The sequence below is a fragment of the Caretta caretta genome, chromosome 27 (assembly GCF_965140235.1).
Source record: "Caretta caretta isolate rCarCar2 chromosome 27, rCarCar1.hap1, whole genome shotgun sequence".
In the NCBI taxonomy this organism is placed as follows: Eukaryota; Metazoa; Chordata; order Testudines; family Cheloniidae; genus Caretta; species Caretta caretta.
Genome location: NC_134232.1, coordinates 15,431,738 through 15,450,314, shown reverse-complemented (window position 1 = coordinate 15,450,314; position 18,577 = coordinate 15,431,738). Strand labels below are relative to the sequence as shown.

General features: G+C 57.2%; 1 protein-coding gene across 3 annotated transcripts; it reads right to left on the bottom strand.

Moving 5' to 3' along the window:
- Window positions 1-2,685: 2,685 nt before the first annotated feature.
- Window positions 2,686-18,052, bottom strand: COASY (Coenzyme A synthase). 3 transcript variants are annotated; one of them, XM_075123529.1, is made up of 10 exons: window positions 17,958-18,052; window positions 14,231-14,899; window positions 12,917-13,131; window positions 11,532-11,663; window positions 10,578-10,767; window positions 6,083-6,147; window positions 5,148-5,232; window positions 4,359-4,456; window positions 4,121-4,267; window positions 2,686-3,382 (listed from the first exon to the last, which is right to left on the bottom strand). In XM_075123529.1, exons 2-10 carry the CDS (start codon window positions 14,892-14,894, stop codon window positions 3,335-3,337), a joined length of 1,644 nt encoding a protein of 547 aa, XP_074979630.1. In that variant the 5' UTR covers window positions 14,895-14,899; window positions 17,958-18,052; the 3' UTR covers window positions 2,686-3,334. The 3 variants fall into 3 exon arrangements, 2 of the variants coding, with proteins under 2 accessions (XP_074979630.1, XP_048685965.1); XM_048830008.2 differs by lacking the exon at window positions 17,958-18,052 and adding an exon at window positions 16,506-16,609; XR_007353821.2 differs by lacking the exons at window positions 5,148-5,232; window positions 17,958-18,052 and adding an exon at window positions 16,506-16,610.
- Window positions 18,053-18,577: the final 525 nt, after the last annotated feature.

Here is an 18,577-nt window from a genome sequence, read left to right as displayed (position 1 = left end):
GCTGGCTGGGCCGGGCTGAAACTCAGTATCACTCAGCTCTGCTACCCCTCTGGGCATCTTGTAAATCACCAAGAGCTGAGAGACAGTAGGGTGGGATGTTTCCTTCACTGACCCCTTGGCGATAGACCCACCCGACCCTCAGAGATGAAGCTTCTGTGACCAGAACACAGCTTGGGGGGAAGAGTAATAGGTTTGCTGGAGGAGAAACAGCCTGATCTACTGCAGGGCTGAAAAGAGTGTGAACCGCAAGCCCGCTCCCGCCCAGTAAGGAGCAGTCAGCTCAGGGTTTGTCTGCATGGGAAAGTTTGACCAGTTATACCAGTATAACTCCACATGGACCCTCACAGTCCACTATCCAAGTGACTTTTTCAGGTTAACTTAAAGCCCTGCCTAAATGTCATAAGCAACACTGAAAAAAGGCACTGGTACCCGGGACTCGAGTGGCCACAAGGATGGGGCATGGTGTCACTATACGGTTACAACTATGGATACCAAGCAGGAAGGGGCTGCCAGTGCTTTGGAGGACAGGATTAAAATTCAAAATGATCTGGACAAACTGGAGAAATGGCCCGGAAGTCAATAGGATGAAATTCAATAAGGACAAACGCAAAGTTCTCCACTTAGGAAGGAACAATCAGTTGCACACACAGAAAAGGGGAAATGACTGCCTAGGAAGGAGTACTGCGAAAAGGGATCTGGGCGTCATAGTGGATCACAAGCTAAATATGAGTCAACAGTGTAACACTGTTGGAAAAAAGCAATCATCATTCTGGGATGTATTAGCAGGAGTGTTGTAAGCATGACACAAGAAGTAACTCTTCCGCTCTACTCCGCGCTGATTAGGCCTCAACTGGAGTATTGTGTCCAGTTCTGGGCACCACATTTCAGGAAAGATGTGGGCAAACTGGAGAAAGTCCAGAGAAGAGCAACAAAAATGATCAAAGGTTTAGAAAACATGACCTATGAGGGAAGACTGAAAAAATGGGGTTTGTTTAGTCTGGAGAAGAGAAGACTGAGAGGGGACGTGAGAACCATTTTCAAGTACATAAAAGGTTGTTACAAGGAGGAGAGAGAAGAATTGTTCTTCTTAACCTCTGAGTTCAGGAAAAGAAGCAATGGGCTTAAATTGCAGCAAGGGCGGTTTAGGTTGGCCATTAGGAAAAACTTCCTGTCAGGATGGTGAAGCACTGGGATAAATGGCCTAGGGAGGTTGTGGAATCTCCAGCACTGGAGATTTTTAAGAGCAGTTTGGACAAACACCTGTCAGGGATGGTCTAGATAATACTTAATCCTACCTTGAGTGCAGGGGACTGGACTAGATGACCTTTTGAGGTCCCTTCCAGTTCCATGATCCCTTTAAATTCACACCTTGGCTTAAACCAGTATAACTTTCCTTCCCATGTAGACAAACCCTCAGACGCTGAAGGGAGTGGGGGCACGTCTTCCCTCTATTGGTCTTTGGCCAGAGGAATTGTATCTACTCTGTGAGTGACTTACAAGTGGGGGGGGAAGGAGGAGGAGGATGGGCAGCTCTTCTGGGTTCTGCCTGGGCGGTGGAATGTTTGCCCCCATACCAAGGAACACACAAGGGGAGATTAGAGGTGCTGCTTCTTACGTGGCATCTTGATTATTTGCACCCATTGCAGCCCATTCTGAACGACCCCCTGCTACTCTCTTGGGGGATGAATGGTCCTTTTGATCCACCCAGGAGACCTCTTCGTCCATCCAAGATCTTTTTCTGCCTTGTGTTCTTCTGCCATCAGCTTTGCCTTCATGTGCCCATAAACATGCATCACCCGCTGGACCTATTAACATGTGCCTTGCACTAGAGGTGTTAGGGGGAGTAAAATGATTCTCAAATCATTAGCACCAGCAAGAGTGGCATGTAATTTAGGGCCCTCTGCTCAGTGGGGCAGTGCTGATCACCGGGTGAATGAGCAGCTCCCTCCGCTGGCCACCTGGCACAACTGCAAGGTCTATTTTTTAAAGTTATTTAAGCGCCTCGGTTACTGATAGCCACAGACAGCAGCCGGGGCCGGGGCCGGATCCTGCAAGCTGCTTTGGTGCTGTCCGTTGGGTGTAATCAGCACTCTACTGCTAGGCACAGAAGGGCAGGTCCTGGGAGACTTTGGCTGGACTAATGCAGGATTCAGAGCTGGCTGGTTAGGGCACCGTACAGACTCGCCCCTCAAGCACCAAGCTGAGCACCTAAGCCATATCCAGGGCTGAGAGAGAGCCAGGAGTACACGCTGGGCATGACACTGAACACAAACTCAGCCCCTGCAGATTCCAGCCCATTGGCAAAGCTCCTGCTGCAAGGACTGGTGATGGCAGCACCACATCCGAGGGGCTCCTACTGCACTGCTGGCACTGCTCAAAGAATGGGAAAAGCCCTCCGGGGTCCCCCTAGTTCAACAGGCCTCCGGTCTGGTGCTGGCCCAGGGCTCAGCACCTGTGGACACAGCTGTCCCGGCCACTAGCGCAGGAGCCTGCATGGCACGGAGTGACAGCTGAGGGCTAGTGAAGCTCCCATCGCAAGCCAACAGGACTTTCCTCCCCCCGGTGGGAAGAGCTGCTTTCCCTTAGACCACCGGCACAAACGCAGCCTGCCTGGGGACAGGCCCTTGGGCTCGAGGCGAACAGAAGAAAGAGGCCTGGCAGAACAATTACCACACGGAGACAGACTGCGCAAACCGGACCTTTAACTGGCACATGCCTGCAGGGTACACAGTACGGCCCAGCTCTGGCAACCCATACCACGGCGGCCCATCCACTGAGACAGGGGGACAATCGAACAATACTGATCATACAAGGGGGGTGACTGCGCTCATGTCACCACTCCACACAGTGTAACCCAAAGATGATTAGGGTGGCAAATGGAGCTGGGCCTCCCCCCGGGACGTGCTGTGTGGCAGTGTTCTCTGGCTCCTCTGAGACTGCAGCCTCAGAGGGTGCAGGGGACACCGGTCACATCAGGCCAGTGCTGCTGGTGCCTTCCTGGCTTGTGCCCATGCTGCCCCTCACTGCCCTTTGTTCCCGCAGCAGGGTACTGCCTCTTGGTCAGGGCCTTTGGCAGCAGTAAAGCAGGACGTCTCTGCCCCCAGCCCCTTCCCCTCCACACCAGACGAGCCATTTTAACCACCCAGCTGAGACCTGAACTGTGCCCTGCTGACTGACGACGTGGGATGCTAGAACACGGTGTGAGATACACAGCCGGGTCAAACGCACAGGCACTCAGCCCTGGCAGCAGGACCCAGCAGTGCTGTGATTCCCAGTCTGGCTGTGCATGAAGATGAGACGGGAGCGATAGGAAAAGCCACCAGGTCCCAAGACTCTAGTCTCGGCCGATGCGCTGCTGCAGGAGGGCCCAGGCCTTCTCCACCTGCCAGAACAAACATGGGACAGTAAGTCAGGGACAGCAGCAAAAAAGGGCACCAAATGCAGCTGTGCCAGGGCAGAGATGGGCACAGCCTACTAGGGCACTGGCGCAGGGACAGGCGTGATCTCCACTTACAGCGCAGTATGCACAAAGGCCCAAAACCTTTCACTCCTTTCAGGCTGTTTAGGACTCATGACCCACCGGTGGGGCGGCTCTGCCAGGGCTGGCCGCAGCACAGACTAGGATTTGGGGGGGGTCTCACTGGCCACTCCACTAACCCCTGATTCCGCTGAGCTAATGCTGCAATTGGGTATCTACCAGAATGCACGGCTTTTCAAGGAGACGACCCTCACCCTGGGAAGGAAAGAGACCCAGCAGCCATAGCTCTTCCATGGGGAGAGGGACACAGAAGATCCCTAGCTCCTTATCTGAGCCCGCTGTAGGGACCAGACACTCCTTAAGCCCCATTTACACTAGAGCAGAACAACGCTCCCACCCGACCTGATCATAATAGGGCGAGCCGTGGGAACGCAGCTTGTCCAAGGCTCTAGGGTCGCATAGGCAGGATTCTTACCTAACCACATGGTATCTAGGTGCCCGGCTGAAGCTGCAGTTTAGGTAGGGTTTGCATCTCTGCCACAGGGATGGACCCCAGCGGCTCCCCTCCATCCCTGCTGGCCTGTCCTAGGCAAGACAGCAAGCACTCCTGGATCCCCAGCCGGGCAGACCCTGGGCTCTCACCTGTTTCTGGGTTGCCTCCGGCTCCCAGAGGGTGTACAGCACGACATGGGACTGCTTCACCCTCTGGCTGCTGTTCAGCTGGCTCTGTAGCCTGTTCTGAGCAGCCTCTTCACTCAGCCCATCTCTGGCCATGATGCGGCGCAGGGCCTGAAAAGACCAAGTGGGGACGTTCACTTCCACGCGGTCACATGAGGAGCCAATCACTAACAGCAAACGGCTGGGGGAGGGAGTCGCCTACCTCCTTCTCCGGGACGCTGGCCATCCATACCTCATGGACCATGTCTGTCCAGCCAGCCTCCAGCAGCACTGCAGCATCCAGCACGCACACCGCTTTACCTGTGGAACAAGGCCCTTCCCCGTGAGTGCCTGGGAACCACAAGCACGCACTGTTCCCTGGGGCTGTTTATACAAGCCAATCCAAGCAAGCCTGAAATGGCACAAGTTCCTGCAAAGTGGCAGCACAGACATCTTACCGCAGAGCAAGAGAACCCCGTGCAGAAGAGAAAGCAGCAGGCCCCAGACTGTTTCCTGCCTAGCATGTGCACACAGGCTGGGCCAGGCCACGGGAGCATCTCCAGGAAAATGCCTGTCAGGCTAGCAATGCTCCAGGGGCGTTCCATTTCCCCAGGAAGCTAGAGGAATTCTCTCCTAGGGAAAACACATGCAACACCCTCGCTGCTGAGATATGGTATTACAAATGCACCCATGGCCTTCTCTGGAAAGGGATGGCGGCAGAGTATCCAACCATTTAATGCAAAGGCTCCCATCCAAGTCTGGCAGCAGTTTGGCCCCTGGCACTTACCCAACTGCAGGGAGCAAAGGCTCCGAGATGCAGTGGACGAGCTCCCAGTAAAGCACAGAAAGGTTTGAGCTGGGAAAACCTAAGAGCTCGAGGCTGATCAGGAAACAGATGCAGCTGCAGGCTGGGGCTTAGGACAGCAGGTACCCAGGGTCTCTGGACTGTACGGTGGCAATAGGATGATGTGTCCCAGTCCCCTTTGGGTTCAGAGGGGAAGATCACGCTCACCCTGCACTGCCGCTTCATTCAGCTGCCTCTTTGTCATCTCAGCGATCACAGGCCACACGATGTCTGTGAGACACTTTAACTGCTCCTAGCAAGGGCACATGGCTGGACTTCAGTTACTTGCTTTCAAATATGATCAAGTGACAAATTTCCTGGGTAACCCAGCAAGGGGAGTCGCCCACAAGCATCCCTATTGCCCCCTCCCCCCAGGGCCCCACGTTTCCAGCTGGCTAGGTTAGCCCCCAATGGAAGATGGTGATGCTGCACTAGGAAGCAAGGTGCTCTCCTCCTCTTTCCTGCCCTGCAGGGAACAGATTCTCTGAGCTGCTCCATCAGCAGTAGCCTGATCTCAGTCACTGCAAGAGCTCAGCTGAGAGGCGCTTTGCAAGGATCTATCACGATGTAACAGAGGAAGCTGGGGAAGTGGGAGTTGCAGTCCAGGCCTCAGCAGAAAGGTGTCCACACAGGGCTCTGACTCAGACAAGCCAAGAAGCGACAAGGTCATGGAGACTGAACTCCCCTTCCACACCTCAGCTTCAGCTCAAAACCCAGGGTGGCTAATCTCCCACTGTTGGTCTGGCTAGTGAAAGGGGGAGCACAGGAGCGGACCAGTGGTCCATTCCCATCACCGTGTTGGCTAACTCTGCTCAGGGAAACCCCAGGACACAGAGGGTCAATCAGCCTGGGCCACATCTACACCAGCGCTTAGCCCAACACTGGGAGATGTTGCCCTGGAAGTGGGTCTCCCCTGGTAGGCGGCTTGTGCTGCAAAGGGGATCCAGGTCTCCAGCGCCACCAACACCTTCACACTAGAGAAAAAACAGCCTGCGGGAGCCGAGGAAGGGAGCAGCAGAAGCACGGAGCAGAAGACACCAAAGCCTTGGCAGCAGCGGGGACAGGAGAGGGGAAATATTGACACTGAGCTGGGCGGGTTTTACCTGGTTTCCAAACACTTTGGCCCCAAGGATTTTCCTGTTAATTGTCCCATCTTCATTCAAAATGTCTGGAAGACAAAGAGCAAGAGGAAAAAAGGACTCAGAGCTCTAGCACTGGGGAAGCAGGGGCTGCTGAATGGTGTCTCTGCCTGGCATTCCCTTAAAGGGAACTGCAAACAAGGTTTCAAACCCTGGGCTTCTTTAAAGTGTAGAGAGGGCAGGAAAGGCCTTTTTCCTTCACCTTGAGAACATTAGGAATGTCAAGTCCAGTCTTCCCTGCTCTAGCTGGAGAGCTTGTCGGAGGGCACAGCTACGGAGTGGGAGGTCTCTCACTTTACCGGAAGTGTCCTTTTTCCCTATGTATGGTTCATTAGGCAGCAGAATTCAACAGCAGTTAAAAACAGCTCAATGATCTCCCTAAGAATCTCTCCCCCGCCTCCACTGCTCAGCTTCCACATAGCACGTCACCAGGCACCACCGAGACCTGAATTTCTTATGGAAAAGACAACAGATTTTTGGACAACCTTACAGGCTGTGACGAAGTGGGACTGTTCTTAATGTTTCCTCTGAATAGTGTGGGGGTGCCTCAGTTTCCCCTAGGCAGTTCTTAAGTATCTAGGGGGTGGGGTAAGGGTGTATGATCATTGCAGAGCCCTAGAGGGCAGGTGTGTGCAGGAGTCTGGACACAGAGAATGGCCGACACCCTGTTTCCTGGCAACTGATGGCCTGGGCCCTTCCCCCCCTGCAAGGTGAGAGCTGAAGGGTTGGAGAACAAAGGAATCAGGTGACCACCTGGCCCGGGAAAGGAACAAAGCCCAGAGGAGGAGGGGCTGGAGGGGGTTTTCAGTTTGGGGCTGGCTGGGACATGGAGTGAAGTGCAGACGTGGTTGTCTGGCTCACTGCCCCCCAAAATGGACCCAGCTGAGGGGTCCCGTTCTCTGCACCTGCAAGCTCTGTTTTAGACCATGTTCCTGTCGTCTAATAAACCTTCTGTTTTACTGGCTGGCTGAGAGTCACGTCTGACTGCGAAGTTGGGGTGCAGGACCCTCTGGCTTCCCCAGGAGCCCCGCCTGAGCGGACTCGCTGTGGGAAGCGCACGGAGGGGCAGAGGATGCTGAATGCTCCGAGGTCAGACCCAGGAAGGTGGAAGCTGTGTGAGCTGCGTGTCCTGAAGACAGGCTGCTCACAGAAAGGCGACTGCCCCAGAGTCCTGACTGGCTTCATGGGGAGCAGTTCCAGAACATCGCCCAGGGACTCCGTGACAACTGGTGGCAGCGGTGGGATGTACTGCACCCCGTGGATGGCGCTTCCTGCAGTAAGTGACTGGGGAGCAGTAACACGAAGGGGGATTGCCGAGGACCAGGCCTGCTGAAGGCTCAGAGAGGAGCGGTTTCGGGGGGCGGTTAACCCCTGGGAGTGTGTGACCAGCGAGAAGGACTGTGCAGTAACAGGGTTCCCCTGGGGATTGCAGCGAGCAGTCCAAGGGGCGGAGGAGTCTGCAGCTCGACCCTGGCAAAGAGGTGGTGACCTCGAGAAGGGCTGGCACACTAGGGGTTCTCCCTGGAAACCGTGGGGAGCCGAGAACACACGGGCCTGTGAGTCCACAACAACTTGGGAGGAGCGGAGTGATGGCCTTTCACCGTCTCCTTAAGAAGGACATTGTAACCCTGTGCAAAAAGAGAGGGTTGAGCGTTGGAAAGTTCACCAAAGCAGAGTTAATCGTGCAGCTGGAGGAGGATGACCGCTCTAAGGAACAGATTCCTGACCCCAACTGGGGCTATAGCAGGATCTGGGAGCAGCTGAAGCGGGAGCCAGGCATCCCCAAGACTCCTGTCCCCGACCAGACGAGGGTCTTCACGATCGGGTTCCCCATCGGGGGATCGAGACGGACGGGATTGGAGCTGAGTCTGAGAGAGCAAGAGGACCCTGGGAGACAGCGAGAGCCCGAGAAAGAGCTGCAGAAGCAGCAGCAGCATGAACTGGCGGTGGGGGAGCGGAGAGGCCTAGGGGACCTCCCCGGGGTGAGTGGGGATAGATCCCGGGGGGCCAGTTCCGCAGGGAACCTCGAGACTAAATTGCTGCCCCTGGTTAAGGAGGGGTGGCATGTGGATGCCCACCTCACTGCCTTTGAGCAGGCTGGCGATTTGAACCAAGGGGACCCTGCGGAAAAGCCCCGGTGTCTAGTTCCCTTGCTGGGTCCCAAGGCCATAGACTCCGTCAGCCAGATGGTTGGGGATGTGGACAGGCTCCCACTCCTGACCCCAACCTATATGTCTGTGTGGAGTTTCCTGGGGCCAGCCCCCCCCGGACCTCCAGTGGGAGCAGAAGGTGATGGTCAATGGGGAGACATTCTTGGGGTGGCCAAAGGGCATGGGCTGCATAAACCTTCCCACATGCGGCCTGCGAGTGCTATCGACCACCCCTGACCTAAGGGAGGGCGTGAAACTGGAAGGGCCTGGTGTAACTCCTACCAAGGAATGGGAGAGATGCTGGGGCATCCATGGGAACGTTGGTGGCTTCGAACTTCCCCAGGTCACCGGCTAAAGTGACCCCGCTCAGTTCGATCTCGAAGGGGGGAGAGATGTGACGAAGTGGGACTGTTCTTAATGTTTCCTCTGAATAGTGTGGGGGTGCCTCAGTTTCCCCTAGGCAGTTCTTAAGTATCTAGGGGGTGGGGTAAGGGTGTATGATCATTGCAGAGCCCTAGAGGGCAGGTGTGTGCAGGGGTCTGGACACAGAGAATGGCCGACACCCTGTTTCCTGGCAACTGATGGCCTGGGCCCTTCCCCCCCTGCAAGGTGAGAGCTGAAGGGTTGGAGAACAAAGGAATCAGGTGACCACCTGGCCAGGGAAAGGAACAAAGCCCAGAGGAGGAGGAGCTGGAGGGGGTTTTCAGTTTGGGGCTGGCTGGGACATGGAGTGAAGTGCAGACGTGGTTGTCTGGCTCACTGCCCCCCAAAATGGACCCAGCTGAGGGGTCCCGTTCTCTGCACCTGCAAGCTCTGTTTTAGACCATGTTCCTGTCGTCTAATAAACCTTCTGTTTTACTGGCTGGCTGAGAGTCACGTCTGACTGCGAAGTTGGGGTGCAGGACCCTCTGGCTTCCCCAGGAGCCCCGCCTGAGCGGACTCGCTGTGGGAAGCGCACGGAGGGGCAGAGGATGCTGAATGCTCTGAGGTCAGACCCAGGAAGGTGGAAGCTGTGTGAGCTGCGTGTCCTGAAGACAGGCTGCTCACAGAAAGGCGACTGCCCCAGAGTCCTGACTGGCTTCATGGGGAGCAGTTCCAGAGCATCGCCCAGGGACTCCGTGACACAGGCCCATCTCTAAGTCCCTTTCTCCTCACCTTCAGGTCACTTTTAAAGCAGCAGGTGGCCAACATGCTCATGGCACAGCATAGCTCTCATCTTTAATACAGAGGCAAGGCCAAAAAATGCTACAGACCAATATGCTAGGTTTCATTTTAAACGAAGCACATTCTGCTTGGCTCAAACTAGATCAGTGGTTCTCAAACATGGGTACACATACCCTGGGGGTACGCTGAGGTCTTCTGGGAGATCCATCAACTCACCTAGAGCCTAGTTTTACAACAGGCTACATAAAAAGCACTAGTGAGGTCAGTACAAACTAAAATTTCATAGGCAACGATTTGTTTATACTGCTCTGTATACTATACACTGACATGTAAGTACAATATTTAAATTCCAATGGATTTATTTTATAATTATATGGTAAAAATGAGGAAGTCAGCCATGTGTCAGTAATAGCGTGCTGTGAAACTGCTGCATTTGTATGTCTGATTTTGTGAGTTTTTAAGTGAGGGGAAACTATGGGGTCCACAAGACGAATCAGACTCTTGAAAGGGGTGCAGGAGTCTAGAAAGGTTGAGAGCTGCTGAGCAGGAGCACTGAATGCTGGGACCTCTGTACTAAGGAAGAGGGCACCTGCAGCTGGCACTATTTTCTGCCAGTCACCGGCAGCCTTTGTGCTCCCACAACTCTGCTTGCAACACAGTCCTTAGATCACTGAAGCTTGGGTGCCCTTGTCCTACAGGGTCCCTACCAAGCAGTTTAGGCTTCCAAATCAACCTATTACCAAAAGAGCTCTCTGCCAGGAGCATCCTCTGTATCCCAAAGAGCTGTTTGTTTGGTTCTGAGACACCACCTAGGGATGAGTCAGCCAAGAGACAAACTCTAGTTGGCCTGGTGTTTTCCTGCTTCAGTTGCAGCGAATACCCAGTACAGGGAAGCACAAGTCAGCGAACACCCTGGGTCCAGGGCAAATAACCATGGGTGCTGTTTACAGCCAAAGGGGTCAGTGGATAAGAAAACTAGCTCCAGCACTTCACTTTCAGACATTAGCTCTCCACATCTGCCTTAGCTGGGGAAGTACAGGGTACACTGACTGCTCCCAAACCAAAGGAGGGAGAGATCTGGAACTCAGATGTGTTCCCATAACCCTTGCTGCCCCGGCGTTCCATGCAGAATTTGCTGGCTGTACCTTTCCCGAACTCCTCCACCACCTGCTCATATGCAGGGCCACCGGGGGCATAGGCTTCGTGGCCAAGTTTGTCAACATCGATGCGGAAAGCTCCCAGGTGTTCCAAGTGTCTGGCAATGGAACTTTTCCCACTTCCAGTTCCCCCAGTCAGACCGATCACATAGGGGCGAGAAGGCCGGGCTGGGTCTTTCTACGCAAAGAAGAGTTACAGCATCAGAAGATTCCAATGCTACTCAGCGCTGGGGGGGGGGCAGGAAGGGTTGGGGGGAAGAGGCCCTGATCGTGACTCCCCACGAGCTCTGAGGAAGGATGTGAAAGCTGATGCAAGCTGACAGCTCCTCCCTGGGACCATGAGTAGAGACATGGTCTGGTCTTGGTATGTTCCGTGGATGCCCCTGAAAGGGAGACCCGGCACACCCCAGTGTCCACCACACCAGGCTGCCACACCTCCTCCAAAACCCACTCAACATCCGGCTGCACTTCTCCCTGTGTTTAGTTACAGTCACAGGATCCAAACTAAGCCCGGGAATGTCACCGTCAACCTCCTTCTGGCATCAGGTCAGTCCAGGAGGATGCAGTTACAGGGCCCTTTCCCCCAGAACTCATTCAGGCAGGCAGCTGGGCCGAGTTCTTTTGGACAGTGCCAGCTGACTCCAGCAAAGGGCCCTGTCCAGGCCCTCTGCTCGGTGCCCCCTTGTGTTGTCTCTATGTCCCTACTCTCATCGCTGTCCTTGTTATTTGACCCAGGACATGCGGTTGAGCTCTGTTGCCTTTGTGTCACCCCTCTCCTGGGGGGGAGCCATTGTTGTTTCTGGTCCCCACTCACTGGAGGTCAAGTAGACCAGTGCCTCTCCCCAGGGCTAGAAGCCACACAAAGCCCTACAAGCCAGAGGGCACTTGGCAATCAGACTGGAGTCACTGTTGCAGAGCCTCCAAGTTACTGTGCCATCCTACCTGTGGTGGCTGCAGCAGTGTTCCGAGCAGCCTCTGCCGGATGCTGGAGGAGCTGATCTTTTCCTCTTCATTCTCTCCATGCCTGGGATTTTTAACCAGCAGGATCTCATGGAGGGCCAGTTCGGAGAGCCCCTGCAAACAGAATGTGCAGCACAGCGCGGTCAGAAGGTGGAGAGCCACCAGCAGCCCTTCAGTTAGACCAGCCCCCAAGCAGAGTCACAGTGAAGGCAGTGTCTTCACACCAAGCTCTGGAAGCCCTCTGCAGTCAGCCAGGACGTGGGCGGTTCTGCAAGGAGGCTGGAGGTTGCTGCCTCTCACTGATTAGTCCCCACCTGCCTGCGACTGGGCAGTGCTACAAGCCACTGCTGGGCAAGGACTGGGATGACAGAAAGGGACTCTGGAGTCAGGCGTGAAAGCAGCAGCCAGAGAAGGGGAGGGTCTCTAGGAATCAGGAGCCACTTTCCACCTACAGGACACAGCTCCCCTACTATCCTTTGGGCCAGGCCAACCAGTAACTGCCTTGGCCCAGGAGAGAGCTCCCCTGGGGCAGGATATTCCAGAATTGTCCATTCAGGGGATTCATGCACTGGGCACCAGCTGCTGTTGGAGACAGAAATCCCCAGCTGGGCCCAGGGCCCATCTGATGGGGCTGGCAGTTCCTACACATGACAGTGGACAGAGAAAGAGAGCCTCAACGGGGACTGCTGAGCTCCCAGGTGCATCACTGGAGTGCTCCTGCTCAACCAGTGAGAAGAGATGACAGGAGGAAAGGGTCCCCCTTGGGTAGCTTCCCGCACTGCTCCCGAGGGGGTATGGCTGGAGGGGCAGGGCTTTATACCTCATGGCATGAGTCACAGATTGGGGGAGGTTTCTGCAGAAGGCCAACCCCAGTGAAGAGGTACAGCCACATCCTCCCCCAGACTGGGGCTGCCCTTAAGGGGCAGGGTCCCCGCCATGGAGGGGCCATCTCTGTGGAGCTCAGAGGAGAACAGAACGCAATAAACTGTTTGGTCCCATCTATCCCTTGCACTCTTCGCTCACAGCTATCTGAGTTTTCACTCTTTTCCTCTGGAACAGCTGCACCCTCCCTTCGCAACACAGTCAGGAAGGACAGCCAGCACATGAGGGGCATTGGCAGAGTTGAGTTGGGGGGGGTGGGGAGGGGAGAGGAAGCCCAGGCCCGGAACAGCAGGGGGAGTGCAGATCAGGACTAGTGTTCACAGGAACTGTCAAACTGGGGTGCTTGCACAGCACCTGCTGCCCATGCCTGGCTTTGTCAAGAACTCCCAGGCCCTCACTTTCAATGCCACCAGATTTCGCCACACAAGTAAGGAATGAATAGCAGGAGGGGGTGTATTCCGCTAGGTCAGCTTTAAAGGCATTACATTTTCAAGTCTCTTCTTGTTCACGGCCACCCCTCCCTTGCGGGTCTCCTCACTGACTACTATACACTCCAGGTCAGGGTCCGTTATCGATGGGCCATAGGGGTCTACCAGAGGCACAATGTCATAACGCAAAGAGGGCTTCACGTCCACCAGGAACTCACAGAGCTTCTCCGCTCGTTGCTCATATGGTTGGATCAGCTCCTTCAGCATCTTATCTGGAAGGGAAGGGAAGAAACAGGGAGGAAGCAACAGTGTGCAGCTCCCCGCACCCAGAGCTAGCAGCAAATAGTGACAGTTAAAGGAGGGGCCAACAGAGGCTTTAGCAATCTCTAGAATGATCTGAGCCCTCACTTCCCTAGTGCCCGAAGGACATTGCACACCCCAGGTTTCTGTGCATTGAGCCCTCACTTCCCCAGTGCCCGAAGGACATTGCTCTCCCCAGGTTTCTGTGCATTGGAGAAAGGAGCCACTCTGGCAAGATGCTGCTGCTGCAATTCCCTGGGTTTGCTATCAGAGGAGCATCATCTCTGCACAAAGCAGCAGTGAGCACAGACAAGTGACTCAGCCTTGTGCTGCTTGGCAGGGAATATTTAACTCAGAGGCATCCATCATAAAAACACAGACAGCAAAACACGCTCAAGGGACACAAGCAAGATACCAATCACTATGACAACCCTCCCCCACAAGTGATGGCCCTGGGACATTCAGACATCTCATCTTTTCACCAGGGATGACATTCCACCTTGGCTCAGGCAGTGGGAGTAGTCTGGTGAGTCTCACTTATCAGCTTTGGCCAGTTTCCAGTTCTCAGGCACAAACCCAGGGCTACTGCTTGTGCTCGCAGTACTGCCAGGGAAGGGTTAGCAATACAAACCACCAAACACTGCTAATTCTATTAGAAGGTTTACAAAATCTCTTCATAAAAGCCACCAAGCCTAACTGCTGGGCCTAAATGACTCTCTGGTCTCGTTAATAAATGATGCTTCTAAATTACCACTGTGCCCACATGGTTCAAATGTGCTTTACATCTCCTCTGATGTGAAACCTACTCTCCCCTTTCATCCTCTCATGTCATCTCCCCTTTCCCACAATTTACACACTCCACCTTTAAAGAAACTAGATGCTTAGACAGCACACCCATTTCAGAGTCCATGAAGGCTGGTCCTAAGCTGGCCCAAGGGAAATGCTACAGAGTGATACAAACAGGTCCCTTCCCTGCCATCGGGAGCAAAAGGACTGGAGCAGTGACGGCCCAAGGAGAACAAGCATAACTGGGGTTTTGCTTCCTAATTTGGGAATAGGGTTCTCACTCACTCTCCAGAAGACCCTTGTCAGAGAGACCAACCAAAAGCCGGTTCTCAGCCAGCAGGCAGCATGCACTCAGAAGGATCTTGTGAGCATTATGGAGTCTGTCGAAAGTGCCCCCTACAACGACATCACTGTAACTCTGCAGGGCCCCGCCATCCAAGTCTGGCTCCCAAGGGGGCAGCTCGCTCTCGTCCACCATGGGCTCATACTCTGGGTACAGCAGCACAGAGATGAGATTGGGCCTGCAACTGTAAGAGCTGGTGGCATAACGCTCCAGGCGCTGCTTCACCGGGTTGTACTGGCCCCCATCACTGGTCTGGAAGTCGGTCAGGATCACCTCGGGCGGGTGAGAGAGGTTCTGCACGGAGGAAAGCGACTGTGGCGTCAGGCTCTGGTTGCGGATGTTCGTCAGCAGGACCCGCACGTCGAGGTGGCTGTGGGTGTCAGCATCCACATACAGCTTGTTGATGAGGCTATAGACCTCGGGTGTGGCTGGCACGTACGTGGACCTGGGCTGGGAAGAGCCTGTCAAGCTGAGGCCCGGCTGTAAGTGAATGTAGAGCGTGTCCTCCACGATCCGGGAGGCCGAGGCCAGGATGGGCACAAGGCGCAGAGATAGGGCAGAGAGCGGGGCGGTGAGCACCAGCAGGCCGGAGCGGAAGACAGACATGGCACCTGGAACGGACACACAGGAGCAAGGGAGGGGGTTACGCAGGTGACAGCAAAGCGTGAGCTCTAGTGACCTGGTCTCTGAGCATCACTAACCCCCAGCCTCACCACCCAGAACCCACTGTCCCCATCCCCCCTGCCCCCACCACACTGCTCCCAGCCCCCCGCCTCACTGCCCCCGTCCCCCCACCCTCTGCCACTCTGCCCCCAGCCCCCGCCTCACTGCCCCCGTCCCCCCTACCCTCTGCCACTCTGCTCCCATCCCCCCTGCCCCCACCACACTGCTCCCAGCCCCCCACCTCACTGCCCCCGTCCCCCCACCCTCTGCCACTCTGCCCCCAGCCCCCGCCTCACTGCCCCTGTCCCCCCACCCTCTGCCACTCTGCCCCCGCCACTCTGTCCCCAGCCCCCCTGCCCGCGTCCCCCCCACCCTCTGCCACTCTGCCCCCAGCCCCCCAGCCCCCGCCTCACTGCCCCCGTCCCCACACCCTCTGCCACTCTGCCCCCAGCCCCCCAGCCCCTGCCTCACTGCCCCCGTCCCCCCCACCCTCTGTCACTCTGCTCCCCGCCCCCCCGTCTCCCCCACCCTCTGCCACTCTGCCCCCAGCCCCCCCGTCTCCCCCACCCTCTGCCACTCTGCCCCCAGCCCCCCCATCTCCCCCACCCTCTACCCCCAGCCCCCGCCTCACTGCCCCCGTCCCCCTCACCCTCTGCCACTCTGCCCCCAGCCCCCCAGCCCCTGCCTCACTGCCCCCGTCCCCCCCACCCTCTGCCACTCTGCTCCCATCCCCCCTGCCCCCACCACACTGCTCCCAGCCCCCTGCCTCACTGCCCCTGTCCCCCCACCCTCTACCACTCTGCCCCCTGCCCCTGCCACTCTGTCCCCAGCCCCCCTGCCCCCGTCCCCCCACCCTCTGCCACTCTGCCCCCAGCCCCCGCCTCACTGCTCCCCGCCCCCCCACCCTCTGTCACTCTGCTCCCCGCCCCCCCAACCCCCGCCTCACTGCTCCCCGCCCCCCCACCCTCTGTCACTCTGCTCCCCGCCCCCCATCTCCCCCACCCTCTGCCCCAGCCCCCCCGTCTCCCCCACCCTCTACCCCCAGCCCCCGCCTCACTGCCCCATCCCCCTCACCCTCTGCCACTCTGCCCCCAGCCCCCCAGCCCCCGCCTCACTGCCCCCGTCCCCCTCACCCTCTGTCACTCTGCTCCCCACCCCCCCGTCTCCCCCACCACTCTGCCCCCTGCCCCCCCGTCCCCCCCACCCTCTGTCACTCTGCCCCCAGCTCCCCCGTCTCCCCCACCCTCTGCCCCCCGCCCCCGCCTCACTGCCCCCGTCCCCCCCACCCTCTGTCACTCTGCTCCCCACCCCCCCCATCTCCCCCACCCTCTGCTCCCCGCCCCCCCATCTCCCCCACCCTCTGCTCCCCGCCCCCCCGTCTCCCCCACCACTCTGCCCCCCGCCCCAACCGGCCCGGCCCGGGGGGGCGGCTCAGGCCCCGCTCGGGGTGACCAGCCGGTAGGGGGGCGGCAGGCGGGGAGGCCGCGGGGGATGCTGGGTAACGCGCCCCCCCAGCGGGGACAGGGCCACGGGGGCGGGGCCGCGCTCACTCACCGAGCGGCCGGGCCAGGGTCCGCCTCTCGCCGCCGCCCCGCGCCTGACCCGGAAGCGCTACCCCAGCCCGCCGGAAGTGTGTCGTCGCCATTTTTAAAATCTCCGTTTACAGGAACAATTTTATCGACCTTCCGGGCGACCTCTGACCCCCGGGCTCTCGCGAGAGGGGGCGCGACTTCCGGGGGGCATGGAGGCGGGCTCACGAGGGAGAGGTGGGGCGGGGCTCCTGCAGGGGGCGGGGCTAAGGGGAGAGGTGGGGCGGGGCTCCTGCAGGGGGCGGGGCTAAGGGGAGAGGTGGGGAGGGGTTCCTGCAGGGGGTGGGGCTAAGGGGAGAGGTGGGGAGGGGTTGCTGCCGGGGGGGGGGGCTAAGGGGAGAGGTGGGGCGGGGCTCCTGCAGGGGGTGGGGCTAAGGGGAGAGGTGGGGCGGGGCTCCTGCAGGGGGTGGGGCTAAGGGGAGAGGTGGGGCGGGGCTCCTGCAGGGGGCGGGGCTAAGGGGAGAGGTGGGGCGGGGCTCCTGCAGGGGGCGGGGCTAAGGGGAGAGGTGGGGCGGGGCTCCTGCAGGGGGCGGGGCTAAGGGGAGAGAGAGGTGGGGCGGGGCTCCTGAAGGGGGCGGGGCTAAGGGGAGAGGTGGGGCGGGGCTCCTGCAGGGGACGGGGCTAAGGGGAGAGGTGGGGCGGGGCTCCTGAAGGGGGCGGGGCTAAGGGGAGAGGTGGGGAGGGGTTCCTGCAGGGGGCGGGGCTAAGGGGAGAGAGAGGTGGGGAGGGGTTGCTGGGGGGGGCTAAGGGGAGAGGTGGGGAGGGGTTGCTGCCAGGGGGGGGGGCTAAGGGGAGAGGTGGGGCGGGGCTCCTGCAGGGGGTGGGGCTAAGGGGAGAGGTGGGGCGGGGCTCCTGCAGGGGGTGGGGCTAAGGGGAGAGGTGGGGAGGGGTTCCTGCAGTGACCCATCACCCCACTTATTTTAAGATGGACTGAGCTGTATTAAAACTGATAACAGCAGGGAGGGTTTTAAACATGGGATTGAAGCAAATGCTAGTTGCCTTGTGTAGGCGAGAGCAGCAGAAATGTACCCTGGGGAGGACAACCCATGCTGTGCTGTTGGAAGTCAGGGCTCCCTACAATGTCCCTTAAAATAAAACTTTGTCCCTTATGTTTCATGTGATATTTCCATCCAACAAAGGTGGTCACCCTACCTGGAGGGGGAGTAGCTAATGGTGGAAGTTAAGGGTGGGGCTCTTGACAGGGCAAGTGGTAGGGGAAAAGGGTGTCAAGATGCCCCCCATGTCACGAAGCATCACCAGGACTACCCTGCCAAGTGGATGGGAGTCCTGGGACCCATTTAGGGATCTGAGGGCCTTACAGACCCTGGGCTGGGAGGTGGCGGTTGGGCTCAGTGGTCCCTGCTGATCCACTGCAGCTCACTGTTAAGGGAAAAAAACAATTAGCTCTTGCTCTCACCCCTCTAGGTGCTTGGTTCGACTCTAGGATCCCACAGAGTTCTAGATTCAGAGTCCAATCTACATGGGCATCTTTTACTGGTGTACAGAAATACAGCTCGAGCTGGGTGCCTCCGGAGAGGGACCCCGCCCCACAGAAATTGCAAGCAATTATACCCTCTACGGTTGGTAACACCGCCCTCGCCCATGTCCAAAGTCCAATCCCCTAATTTGAGTAGGGGTCTCTGCTCTTTTCCATTGGACAGTTCTGTTGCTGAGTGGACAGTCCATTGCCGGGTGCTGGATTTGCTCCGGGAGACAGTCAGTCCTACTCCTTGCATTTTTTCTTATCTCCAGTGATAACGGGCAGTCTCAGCGGGTTTTGAAGCTGCTTCTTCAGCATTCCTCTCAGGTCAGCTTGACCTCAGCCTAAGGCTTCAACTACTTAAATCACTTATGCTAAGTTATAAGAACAAACTTATTGAACATTCATATAAAATAGCATATAAGCCCTTTTTTATAACACTCACCAACCTGCTTGTGCTTGGCTCAGACCGATCACAACTCACTGGAAACCCAGAAGGTGACACGGAGACTCTCAGCTACCTCTGTGACAATGGAAGAGCTGCCTTTCAGAGATCC

Bases quoted from the DNA above. Each gene is read 5' to 3' on its own strand.
- COASY (XM_048830008.2), bottom strand. From the start codon at position 16,596: ATGGCGACGACACACTTCCGGCGGGCTGGGGTAGCGCTTCCGGGTCAG. The intron at 13,132-14,230 runs GTGAGTGAGAAC...CTTCCCTTCCAG, and splicing joins TGACAAGGGTCTTCTGGAGA to ATAAGATGCTGAAGGAGCTG. The intron at 11,664-12,916 runs GTAATGCCTTTA...TTCTGTTTGCAG, and splicing joins ACAAGAAGAGACTTGAAAAT to GGGCTCTCCGAACTGGCCCT.